Genomic DNA, 13,664 nt, shown 5'->3' on the forward strand with positions numbered 1-13,664 from the left:
TGGAAAAGCCTGGAAAAACACATTCCCAGCTCTGTGCCTCTCACCTCGTGGCAAAACAGATTGTAATCCTAGGATCCATGGCTTGGGGTTAAGCAAAGTTACTGCCATGGGAGGCCTGACTTGAAATATTTCTGTGCATTGCTCTGGTCAGCTGAAAACTGGCTGTACTGAGCACACAGCCTTCCATGAGACAAAGGTTTAAAAGCCTTTGAAGGTTTAAATGAATTGCACCACTTTTCTAGAACATTATTTCCATTCAAGGAATGTTTCCAGATGGGGATGGACATGACACCACCACCTTATCCCCTCCCAGCATTACAGCTGACACTTTGTGCTCTGGGGAACAAGACTTTGAACCACTTCTCTTTGGTCACAGAAATCCTTAATACTTTTTCTTTTCTGAAACAAAAAACAAAAACCAGGATTTTGACAATTTAGCCTTAAATAAAAAAAATGCAACATGTTCTCTACAGGCTGCAATTTATACACTATTTCACATTATTGCAGATAGACAACACCAGGGCTATTGCACTCTGGAGGAGCTTTCTGAGCAGAAAATACCAGTCCTGGAATGACTCCTGTTCATGGAATCTCATCCCCTCTTACCAGCTGTTAATTATGACTAATGAACCTCATGCCGAGTTGGTTCTGTTGTGCACAAGCACAGGGAATTACCTCTGTTTTATTTCAGGAATCATAAGTATTCAGTTACACTTTTGAAAGTCTTTCCTGTACTGCAGAGAACTCAGTTCCTGCCAACAAATTTATCATTATCCACACCCTTGTGGAAACAACCCCTATAAAAGGGATTAGATGAGAATAATTTTTTTGGTATCACAAGGATTTCTACATCTTCAGTATAAATGCTGCAATGGCAAAATGCAGAAGACCTTTAGGGTGTGAAAAGTACAAAAGAATATCCTCCACATGCAGGGAAGAAGCCACCTTTGCATTCTACATATTTCAGACTAATTAAAACAGATTTCTATCCTTAATACAAGATGGAAATTCTTAATTCAGTTGGGGAAGAAAGAAAAGCCATCCAATATAAGTAAAATGTGTCAGAGGATTAACTGCACCCTGCCCCTAAATCAATTTTCATTCCATACATTAATAAATATGATTTCATTAAAGTTGCTGCTAAAATTCCTACTTGCCTGAGTAGCAATGGTTTTTAACACTTAGCACCAAAGCATCCATCAGGACAGGAATGTGAGAGGAACATAACTCTGCTCATGGGACATGGACACATTTGCTTTGCTTCTAACAGTTTTTCTAAGCAACTGGATAAATTCCAACCAAGATACAAAAGCTACAGAGCTGGTAACAAATGGAAAATCTATTTCCCTGTTTCAGCCAACACATCCCCTACACATGCTCAGAACTGAACCCTGCAAACTCGTGTTAGCCCTATGCTATCCCAAGAGTGCATTTTAACAGTGATGAATATCAAATTTGCCTGTAAGAACTTCAAATGTAAATTCTGCTGCTGATAAAAACATAGAGCTTGTTAGCTGTGTGCTCCAGAGCCTGATGAAAAGGGCAGGAAGCTGCAGCTCTGATATAATTTATAGCCTGAGAGAAGTGACCCATGATCACACAGCACACAAGGGCAGAGTGCTCTGCCTCAGAACATGCAATCCATATCTATTGATGCTTGTGGAAAAACATTTCATGAAATATAATAGATGGAACATTCCAAAGAGATCTGTGAACAAACACACGCCTGCTTTGGATTACAGGAAGAAAAAAAGTTGATGCATGGAAAATCGAACAGTGTCTATTACCATCACCAGAGACCTCAGGTTTTTATCATCTTCAATCATCATGTTTAAATTGCTTGGAGATAAAAAATAGGAAAGTATTAGAAAATAATGCAAATATCAAATATTTGTCCATTTTCTAGTGTCAGTCTCTGAGAATCATAGAAAAATCAAATCAAGTTCTCCTCAAGCAATGCAGTACAAATGAAATCAGAGAAGTACTCTTTCCTCAGTTTTACAATCTCATGTTGTTTAGAAAGCTACATTCCCTGTAGAAATCAGATTTTATGAAGAGTAAATTAGTGAACTTGGGGAGGAATTGAAAAGAGAAAAAAATAAAATAGATTACGTTGTTGAAATACTGGTAGAAGGTCCAGAACTCAGGACTGCTTCCAAATAAACTCCTCAGTACCTCCAGGGCTCTGGCAGCTTTCAGTGGGAATTTCAAGGGGCAATACTTGCTCAAATTTCTTTGGCCAGCTTTACAACTTCGAGATCTTAAGGAGCCAAATGTAGCCCTAAAGAAGAAGCAAGCTTCTCTTTTTCTCCAGGGCCAGCATTATTCACTTTTCCCTCTGTCAAGTCATTTAATGCTGTGTCAGAACCAACACAATCACAATCATCCCCTGGCTGTTTCCTTGTCACTCTGCAGCTGTCAAGCACATTAATTCAACTAATGAAACAATCATCAAGAAAATTAGCTTTTACATTTACTACCATGTTAGATCTACCACTGGTAGGTCTTAAAACACCAGCAGCACGGGGGCAAAAGCACAGTCCAGAGCTCTGGACTCACAGGACAAGTTCTTGCTGACCAGCTCATTCAGCAGAATTCCCAGAAGCTCCCTGCCTTCATCCAAAAATGGCTTTGTTTTGCTGATGGAAATTAATCTCACACAAAATGCTTAAACCACATCCTGCTGCCTGCCATGCCCTAAAAGTTCTTCTTGTAAAAGCTGTCACCCTACCCATGGAGAAAGCACTCCCACTCAGCACATCCCCCCAGCCAGGGCAGAAAACTGCTGGGAAGGCCCTGTAGTGTAGGAGAACTCACTGATGATCTTTTCCATTAATTTAGGATTCATTAGCCTTTCAGCTTGGAATGAGGGGACCTCAGATTATCACTGAAGGCTGGCTCAGATAATTCCAGAGGTAAGTTACTCACACTCATGACTAAACTCCTCTAAGAGGTCAGTGCAGACTGTGACCATGCCTGGCTGTTCCTGTTTCCCTGGTCTGGGAGCAGAGGAGACACTGCCACTGACTGATGTGTTTGTCAGTCCTTCTGAAATGATTTAATCATGTCACTCCTGTCAACTCAACTCACGAGACCAATCAACAGAGCTGGCCCTCACTGGCCTTGGAAGAAAAGCTGAAGTCAAGTAAAAACTACTCTCCAGGGGAAAATAAACTTCTTCAATACCAGTTTAATCAGCAGTGTGTTACTACTCTGAAAAATGAGAGCATTTGTAAACCCCCCATGCAAGAATGACTTGTGGGAGGAAGAGGTGACTAAGGAATTAAACTATCCAGTGGAGAGCAAACTGTGGTTTGTTGGCTCCACTGGGAACAAAAGGTCTATGGCTCCCTGCCCGAGCTCCAAGAGGACATGACTTGCTGTCGGTGTTTCCATGAAAGCTGTTATGTGATTCATTAGCTCTGCTGGCCCCTCTCTCCTCCCTCCCTTCCCCCCACACCATCATTAAACTCATCTGGTCTCTTGAGCTCTTGCTTGGCAGAAATGGTGTTCTGACATCCAACAGAGTTAAAATGAACGGCTCTCGTGTTAGGGAGAAAGGGAGACTAAAGGGAGCACCCAGAAAAGATCTGACTGACCCTGAAAACAAAGAACAGAAACGACAAGAACATGTATTTCTACAATAGCATTTATCTTGAGATTCTCCTATGTCTTACACTGAAAAATTTCTTCCTCAAACTCAAATGAAGCTTCCCCTGGGTCAGGACAAAATAGACATAAGAAAACAGATCAATACTGACTCAGTGCGTGCACTGACACTTGATATTCTCATCCAAGCCATGTAAGCATGTTTTACAAATAAACACAATCCCAAAAAAAGCCTAACCCTTGGATAACCCCACCCGTCACCTTGTTCCAACAAGAGATGTTAACATTTCCCATTCAAGCGATTCTTTCACCAAAAGTTTTTGTGGGTATTGAGTAATTTTTCCCACCTCTTCCTGAAGATATTCATCATCCATCACCTGCAGATGTTTAGAGGATAAACAACCCCCCCATCACCGTGTCAACCAGTGTCAGTGCTCCTGTTCAGAAATAACAGGAGGCCTCCCTGTTTCCAAGGCAAGCTATGTTTGAAAAGCTTTCTCCCAACAAATACTGGTGCACTGGATAATTCTGGATTCTTCCATACAGCTCCCAGGAAACGTTCCAGCTATTCCACAGGTGCTCTGGCCTCTGTTTGTATACACTGTTTCCTTTAGCTTGGATAGCCAGTTTCAAAAGCAGAAAACTAATTCTGCTGACAAATTGCTGCAATATTCACTCTCCTTTCACATCATTTTCTGTATTACTTTATACGTGTTTTCATTCTAAAACCTCCACTGGTTTTAAAAATATGAATATTCAGAGCACTGGGGTATAGCAGGAAAACCAACCACTTGCAAGGAGCAGAGTTTTGGCAAAGAAGTGATGCAAACCTGGGTCACGCACCACAAAGCTCTCACAAATGATTATAAAAGCTGTTTAAAATAAGTTTTAAATTAGAAGCTAGGAAAAGCCTACAGAATTTAATGTTATTACAAGCAATCCTCTCAAATCCTTGTTAGACACTCTTAGGAAGATGGAGATCAATTTGAGACGATACTGTGCTGTTGGTCTTCTGTTCAAAACATTCCCAGCAGACACCAGCAGTGGATTTCTTTCCTCTCTCTCCTCACCTCAGTCCCTTGCTCAGTCAGTCCCAGTTCTTTGATTCTCCTGTATTAATGTGTTAACTTTCAACTGCTCAGCTTGGAGGCAATAATTTCTTTCCTGTTCCTGGACAGCACTGACCAGCCCACCCAGAATTTACACTTAATAGGAAAATCCATTAAAGTACATGATACTCTCATAAATGTGTAAAAAAAAAAGTATTTGACTTGAAATGATAACCTACATCATAACAGGATCAGATTTTTAAGAACTTCAGTGCCCACTGACACCAAGAGGAGGAACAAAGCTGTCCTCAGCACACCAAGATGGTAACTTTGGGGTGAAAAACTTAAGAGATGAGCTATAAGAAACAAAGTTTCCTAAGAAGGTAGACAAACAAGATGACCCTGAATGTCATGCTCAGGGAAATTGGTTGTCTGTTGCAAAAGCTGGCTCATGAGCTAGATCAATGAAGCAATCCATTCCTGGGGTTTAGCTTGGTTATTCCAAAACACAAGTTTAAAAGTACCACAGTTGTTCATGATGTTGGTGCTCCTGAATGAGAGCTGAATTAAGTTCACTCAAGCAGAAAAAGAACTCAGAGATACAACGACGTATCACATTTTGTTGTGAGAAGTAAGTTTTTTCATCCTAGCTGTCAAAAACACAAACTCTGAGTTCCAAAGCCAGAGTTCTCACACACAATAAGGAATATGTTGTCAGATTTTCTTCTTTTTGTCAGCAGGAATGTTCCCGACTCTTTTTCATGGTTAAACATTGGAGTTTTGAACACATAGTTCAATATAAAACACTGTTTTTTAGTCCTACTCATACCTTACAAACAGTGAGGACGAGACCTAGTACAGCCTACACTTAAAAACCGAGAATAGTTTAAAAACTGCTTAGGTGCAACAGAAGTACAACTCCTTCCTCTTCAATAAAAAAATAAATCAAGAGAAAACAAAGGATGAAAGCGATTTTTCAAATCCACAAGGGGTCTGCACACTCATTTATCATCTGTGTTAATAGCAATAAGCTGTTCAAATGGCCCTGCAAAACCAGAGTCTGTTTCCTCCAACTGATCAGAAGTCAGCAGTGTATCTCCCCGGGCCATTATCCAGCTCTCCTTTAGTTTATTATCAGTATTGCCCCTCCTAAATGACACATTTAGCTCCAGCAAACTTCACGGCTGGCAGTGGCCAGAGGAATTCAGGGGCTGGGGATGTAGGCAGCCATACTCCCCAGCCTAAAGTTTAACTTTCCCTTAGGGCAGCATTTCTTCTGGTGACTGGATACTGGCAGCTTTTGTGTTCTTCATTAGCCCGGTGATTAACATAGTGCTAGAGAGTTCTCACTACACCTCACTGCTGTTCCAGCACTCGCTGGCAGATCTATTGTGAGATCCCTGAGCAGCAATGCAGCCCTGGCTAACAATTCCACAGATCAGGTACATTTGTGTTTGCTCTTAGAACAATACCTACACATCTACCCGAACTCACTGAAACCCCTGATCAAGCAATAACAACTTTAATGGGATTTTGTGAATGAAATTACCATGGCAACAGCAAGAAACGGAGTGCCAGGAAATACAACCGATTGTGGTTTGATGTGTGTTAGAGGGTTCTAAATTAGGAAAGAAACTGAGAAATAAGCAGCAGAAATCAGTGGACCTACGGGGCTCCCCCCCTCATTCAGCATTTGAGAAACAAGCAAAATAAATCAGAAGGCAACCAAAGCAGCACTACGGCATCAGGAAAAAATTAGCAGCCGTGCTGGTGTACGGTGCAGACATTTGGCACACGGGGAATGCGATCTACCTGATACCAGCTCTCAGCTTTCTATGAAATCTGCTCCTGATTAACATGCAGAGCGCTACACTTCTGAAAGGACAATGGTGGGAGACCTTCCACAAAGGCATCATTTTAAATTCTAAGGCCTGGAAAATTTCAGGCCTCAGGCCACGAACAATGGTGAAGGCTAACACAGCCAAGCTGCAGATCCTGACAAGTTCTATGCACATCACTACATCGGCTTTGTAACTTTTTAGCTGCATCATGCAGACTATGCCAAAAAAAAAAAAAAAAAAAAAAAAATCTGTCAGCGAGCAGGGTCCCTCCCTTGCAGGCATTCTGTTCGAAAGGATTCCTTTCAGAAAAGCTCCCCTAAGGACGGTGCTGTGATCTCAGGTACGGAACGGCAATAAAGCGCATTTACAAGGCAAACACAGCAGCGGTGTCCCCAGCAGGCTGGCAGCCACCAGCACTGGCTGTGACAACAGCCCCGTGCCGGCTCAGCGGGCACAGAACAAAACGCCATCCCCGCCGCGCCGCCGCCCCCCGCCGCTCGCACACACCTTGCTCGTGCTCCTCCGCTCTGCCCGGCTGGTTGCCCATCTCCGCCGCCCGCCCGGCTCCTCCCGAGCTCCCTCAGGCCGCCGGAGCCCCGCTCATGCCCGGAGCTGCCTGTCCTGTCCCGTGCAGCTCCGGCGGGGAGCGGCAGCAGCGCTCTCCGAGCTGCTGCTGGCGGCCGAGCCGCGCTGCGGCCCCCGCCGAGGCGGCTGCGGCGCCGCCTCCTCCCTCACGCCGGCCCCGCTGCCGGCCGGGCTGGGCAGGCACGAGCGGGGCAGCGCCGGGGACACCCAGCGGCCGCCGCGGGAGCTGCAGCGCTCCGGCCCGGCCGCGGGCTCCGAGACGGAGCGAGGCTCCGGCAGCGCCGGCACCGCGGCTTCCCCGCCCTGCAGCGGCACAGAGCCCGTCCCGGGCGGTGCACACGGGTATTTCTAAGCAAAACCCTGAAACGCGGCTGGGGGAGAAAAAGGGCAGAGGGACCCTCAGCAGACAAATGTCTCCAAAGCGAAGCCGACATTGGTTTTCTCCCAGTTCCACCACTCGAAGCATGCTTAACATGGAGCGAACAGACCCTGCCCACAGATCTAACTACACTGCTGAGCACAACACTGACATGTCTGGGCAAGGGCAGCTCCTAACCGTCACAAAAATGAGGGGACCCAATTTCAGAAATGCTCAGCATCTCGTGGAAACGTAGATACCCAAAGGATGCTGAAATGGAGATAGGGCTCATGGCCAGGTTTTCAGAGGAATCCATTCTGACAAGTCTCATCTATCAGATCTGTTCTGATATCCTCTGGGGCTATTCCTGGGTCAGCAGAGCACCCCCAGCTGCTCTCAGCCTCCACTGATGCTGAGAACAGCACAGCAGGCTCACATCCCTATTATATCAAACAATATACAGGATGCAGTGAATAGCATTCAAATCTATTTCTCTTTTTTGAAGTAAGGATGTGGTGCTTTATTCCTAGAAATCTATTACAGTTATTTCCAAGTTTCCCCTTATGCTGATAAAACAACAATCAAACCTGACAGACACTACTACATCTAGACCTGCAGGCACAAACAGGAACAGATTTCACACCATAGCTCTATCATCAATAATTTTGCCTGTGACTGGCACTGCAAGAGCAGCTGCATAGGACAAGCCCACTCAGAGCCTGGCCAACAGCCCATCTTTTCAAAAAATCAAGATGTTCCACTGTCATGGAGCCCTGATGTACACGGGAAACAAGGATACTGAATGACTCCAGTGATCAGTTTCCATCATGTGGATAATTAACAGAATCCTCTTGAGTCTTTGTTTCAACAAGAGGGTTAAAAACAAATTCAGAAATAATAAACTAGTGTGTCTCCTAGGCTCAAAACAGCCTGATAATAAAAACATGGAGAATTAATCTATCTAGTTGTGAATCCATCGCTTCAGATAAAAGTATCTGGAGACCATTCAATGTGATAGAAGCAGAATTTAGTTAATATTTCAATCTAATAGGATGAGTTCATTGTCAGTCTTAAGCTTTCCATTGTTCTTCCTCTGAGAATTTATAGATGAAGTGAAAAGTTTTCATACAGCTGTCTGTATCTGCATGACATGAAACAACTCCTGTCTACTCCTGTCTTATGACGTGTCAAACAGAAAATGCTTTGTTTAATGAATAAGCCATCAAAGTTCTATAAAAAAAGAATCAGTGATAGTGCATTCTCTCTCTAAAAGTCATCTTATGATCTCTTAAGTACTGTGGTGGGTACTCAGCTGCCCTTTCCAAGGTACAGATGCAAACTTCCTCCAGCTGCTGTTGAAATGTATCTCCCACAGAGATTTTCTTCCATTACAGACTAAAGAGTGACTTCTGCCTTTCTTCAACAGGACTCACCTGAGGGGCTGCATTAGCTGCAAGAGTCTGTTGGGCTGATAAATCCTGAAGCTGAGCATTTATTACTTCATCACCTGCTTTCTATTTCTGTAATCACAGAAGGGAACAGGGTAACAAAGTCCCAGTGCAGCATTGGTGCAAGTCTGGAGTAATTATGAAAGGTTATCACTGACTCAGAGCAAACACACCTGAAATCTGAGCACTGTAGAAGAGTCAGGACTGGAAGAACCAATCTGTTATTTTTGACAGTGGCACAAAACCTAAGTCAGAACATTCCAACACCATGATAGGGAGAATGACATCAGGCCAAAGACTTCTAGATCAGGTCCATAATGAAAGGTAAAGCACAAATTTTTAAATACAGCCACAGCTTGAGCAGAAGGCATGTATAAGAGATTACTTCTTACAGAGCTTGCAGCTCAAGCTGAGGAAAAAGAAAAAGGAATAACAGCAAGAATGACACGGGGACCAGGATAAATTACAACAGATGCATGGCTAAATCTTTAGGCAACTATTTGTTATCTGAACAATTTACATTACTTTCCCTTTCTCTTCAGTAATAAGGGTATAAAAGCGAATGAATTTATTTCAGCTCCACAAAGCAGATTAACTGGTTTCTTCCTAAGCATGAAACTTGACTCATCCCCTTGCTCTTTGTTGAACTGGCAATAAAACTGCACAAACACTCCTTTCCTATATAGTGAGAAAGAGAATTAATTATTGAAGGTGTGACATATATCATTCTTTCAACCCTATAGTCAAATGACAGAACTTGCCAGGCATAACTTTCTTTGCATCCTACTCATAACACAGCAAATGAATGAGTGTAATTTCTGCTCAAATTGTAATCCATGCTCATGAGAACGAGTGTGAAGATGCCACCAAATCTGAGATTTGCAGTGGCCAGGACAGTCTCTCCAGATGTCTGAGGTCTGAAGACATTACAGATACTGATGCTGAACTAAACAGTACTGGACCCCAAAGGATTAGGAATATAACATCTAGAGCTGAATCCCAGATGAACAAAAGCTTTTTTAACCATTCCAGAAACAATTTTTTTGTAGTAAAGATATCTGGTGAGGTCACAGTTCATGGCACAGAACAACAACTTTCCAGGAACCCATCTGAGATGGAGCTGTCAATCCCTCCCCTATTACTCTACAGTATTAAAATGTAATGTAAGTCAAAAGCTGCTGAGAAAAAAACAGTGGAAAAAAAAATACTACAAGGAATGCCAAGCCCTCCCCTGATCTGCATACTTGTCAGACCAGGCCAGCTTTGCTTTCCTTCCCTTCTCCCTCCCATTCTTTAAGTGCAAACACTGTGGCCCTCTGCCAAGGCATTCTGGCTGCAATAGATTTAGGCCCAGAGAATTTGTGTTAAGGATCATTTCTCTTCAAACCAGCTAAAGGAAAGCTGATAATTAACCTAGGGCAGGTAGTCAGAGTAGGGTTGTGTTGACTTTGCTGAACAACTTCAGTAAAGAAGCCTGAAAAGAAATGAAAATAAGTTGAGAGATCCTAGATTTGTGCTATTCCTGGAGCATCCAGGCATGCTCCCCTCTCTGCTTAGGTGTCCCTAGCAAGGCTTTTGGGATTACCACAGTTCCCTTACAGCTGTAATGAATCCTTCCTATACGTGCTGCCTTGAGCCAATTAACTGTCAACAATTTAATGAGTTAAGTCATTACAGCCTTCAAGATTCAGCATTTCAGTGTTCCTACCACACACTGAATCCTCTTAACTGGCTCAGGTCCCAGAGGGGCTCACGTGTGCCAACAAAGTCATTCCCAGGGGAATACACAGAGAAAAGGAGCCCTTTCACAGGTGGGTTTAACAAGAAGCTGAATGCAGAATATCAGAATGTGTTAATAGAGATTCAGCACAGGAAATGTAAATTCTGCAGGAGATTAGAACAGCAAGAAAACTGAAAAGGGCACATTCTGCAGATAGTGTTGTCAGCAGAAGTTAATTCCTACTTGTTTAATAATGCAAGAAGGCTGCAGCCAGCCTGTGAATGGCTCTCAAAAAGCTTGTTATCCATAACAGGATCAGGTATCAGAAATCCTACCAGCCAGCCTCTAAATGCATTGGTCTCACTACACTGCCACTTAGCAAAGAGGAAAAAGCTGCCTGAAGAACAGTCATGTCCAGCAGCCTCCATTCCAAGCCATTGCAGGATGCACAACTATCCATGGCTCACAGAGGGAAAGAGCAAAGCTTCAAAGAACATAAAAAACAACAGCAATAAATATAATACAAGAATATTTTCAGCAAAGGCATCACCAATCAACAACTGTATTTTCAGGCTCTGGCAAGAAAAAAATCCTTGTAAGAAGAACTAAGAGAAACTTGACAAGTAGCAGCCATAACCTATATCTGGAATGCTAGATTTGATCTACCTCAAATCATGAGCTTTCCCTTCAGAGGATAGTGGGTGAAATCTTCCAAACTGGTGCTGAAACTCAGTCTGACTACCTGACATCTGGGGAAATCACACACAGAGGAAACATTTTGCTAAGGAATGCCAGGGAGGTTCAGGTTCATATTTGTAGCAATATGCTAAACATCCTTGCAGATATTTATAGGAGTGTGTAGATGTCAATATTCATATCCAGCTGCATGTAGAGCTCTGGATGTAAATGCAGACACATTTCCATTGCTTTGCATGTTAAATTCCTGCAGCATTTCTTGCCAACTTGAATGGCAGCCTTACAAAGCAATATTTTGAGTCTTCCTTTCCTTTTTATACCACTTTTGGAGCTAGAATCTCTCTGTAAGAAAGAATAATTATGCAAGAGCTGTGTCTTGTACCTGGGAGGAGGAGCAAAATGCAAGTGGCTTTCCAGATGAGGTTTTGAAGCATATTTACAGCTCCTGGGAAAGCCCAGATGAGCTCAGCCATTTGGTTGCAGTGGAGCCTGGTGGAACAGAACATACCGATCTCATTAGTGTCCCTCACACTCGGCACTATCGTTCACAAGAAAAATGAGACAGTAACGAGCCTGAATGCAAAGTGCAGCAGCCTCTCCCAAACCTATAGCAGTGCTTTGATGTGACAGATCACAAAAAGCAGGCGCTGTCAAAAGCTGATGTATGGCAGAGTGAAAGGGCCCCAAGGTCAGAGAGCTGTCCTTCAACAGAAATCACTTTCCTTTTTCCTGTCCTAATTGGGGTGCATTAGCATCTTATGAACTACTGAATTGTCAGTTAGATTTTTTTTCCAAGGATTTTTTCTTTTTTAAAGAAAGCTTTTAAATAAAAGATACTTTCTTGAATTTTCTGACCATAGAGGGACAGCTCTGGTCTGGATTAGCTTCACATTAACCTAAATTTTTACCCCACACCAGAAAGTGGTAAACACCAAGCAGAGAAGTTGGCTGAGAGAAGACAGTAAATTTGATAGAGTCCATATATTATTATTAAACAGCAAGCTGAAAATAACAATTCTGTGAACATGCAGGAAGCTCTGAAATCCTTAGTGTGCCACATTTTCAATTTTGCTGGGAAAGGAGCATATCTAATGAGTGCAATGTGCAATAAAACCACACACCAGCCTCCCCTCTGGAATCAGCCACAGGTGAACAAGTTTCACCAGTGATATTCAAGCTTTCCCAGCACTAACACCAGAGCTAGCAGAGACCAGTTGGCTTCATCTAGTTAAAGTTTCTCTTTTCTGAATACCAGCACTATCTACACAGAAAAGCTGCAAGCAGCTGTTTTAGAGAGAAATCAAGACTTTTCACATAAACGACATGAAAAAGCAATGATGGATAAATGGAGTAATGGTATGTGCTCTACCAGCACTAGGAAGGAATTGGTACACAGGTATCACATTTAGTCACTGGGACATTAACTCTGATTATTGGGCAGGAATGTGGATGACAAATCACAGAAAAACTCATCAAAACAGAGCCCCTCCTTATTGGAGCTGAAAACTGTTCAACCCAAACTGTGCCACAACAGAATAGAAGCCTCAGGCCCTTCTATAGTTTTCCCTGATTATGCCAAACCTCTTGGTATTTTTGTTTCCCTATTTAATTTCCTGGGTTTATTACAACAGCCTGTGTTGCAGAGCAGCTTCATTTCCAATGCTGGCAATGTTCCATTCTGGGATTAGCAGCTTTTGTTCAGGTAACCTGCAGAGTTCAGAGCCTCAACATGAGATGCTGAGGAGATAATTGAAACTCTTAATATCTTTGAGCTCCCCTCCTCTATGCTCCTGGATTGGCACCATCTCCAGCCTTGGATGTGGATCAACTCAGCAGGAACACACAGAAAGCAACAGGCTTTTGTTATTTTGGCTGAAAACTCAGGCCAAGTATTGATTTTTCCCATTTTATGCATAAAAATGGATGTTAATTTCTGATGGAGCAGGGGGTGACACAGCAGGCCACCCCTCACAGTCCTGCTTCCATCTTGGCTTCTCCCAGCCTCCAAAGATGTAGCACAGCCCACTGTCACTGGGGCAAGGTACAGCACCTGTCTCATGGTTTGGGCTTTAGAGAGAACTTGAGCTTGTCAGTGAAACAACCAGAATTTCTATAAATGTTAAGGTAGGTGATAATGGCATTGTTACTGACAGTTTCCTATTGTTTCTGAGGCAAAAATCAAACTGTCTAGAGAGGCTTAGCCTTTATTTAGCTATAAAAAATAAGCTGATGAAGCAGTCTGAGAAAACAAAGTACAGCTATCTCTTAATTACATTTCAAGGATAACTGATATCTCATATTGGAGCTGGCAGCACTTGATATAAAAATCAATATATCTGTGAGAAATGGGAATGGCTG

General features: G+C 42.9%; 1 protein-coding gene across 5 annotated transcripts in view; it reads right to left on the reverse strand.

Moving 5' to 3' along the window:
• The window catches only part of SPECC1 (sperm antigen with calponin homology and coiled-coil domains 1), an 86,964-nt gene that overhangs the window by 47,718 nt on the left and 25,582 nt on the right, over positions 1–13,664 (reverse strand). The window contains exon 1 of one of the 5 annotated variants that reach the window (XM_088177033.1): positions 11,689–11,755. The exons of 3 other annotated variants lie outside the window; for them this stretch is intronic. In XM_088177033.1, the coding sequence (XP_088033159.1) occupies positions 11,689–11,740 (52 nt within the window). In that variant the 5' untranslated portion in view covers positions 11,741–11,755. Of the gene's footprint in view, positions 1–7,006; positions 7,200–11,688; positions 11,756–13,664 lie in introns of those variants that run through there. One more of the 5 variants, XM_088177034.1, reaches the window with a different exon arrangement.

This window comes from Sturnus vulgaris, chromosome 21 (genome assembly GCF_052056855.1).
Source record: "Sturnus vulgaris isolate bStuVul1 chromosome 21, bStuVul1.hap1, whole genome shotgun sequence".
NCBI classification, from domain to species: Eukaryota; Metazoa; Chordata; class Aves; order Passeriformes; family Sturnidae; genus Sturnus; species Sturnus vulgaris.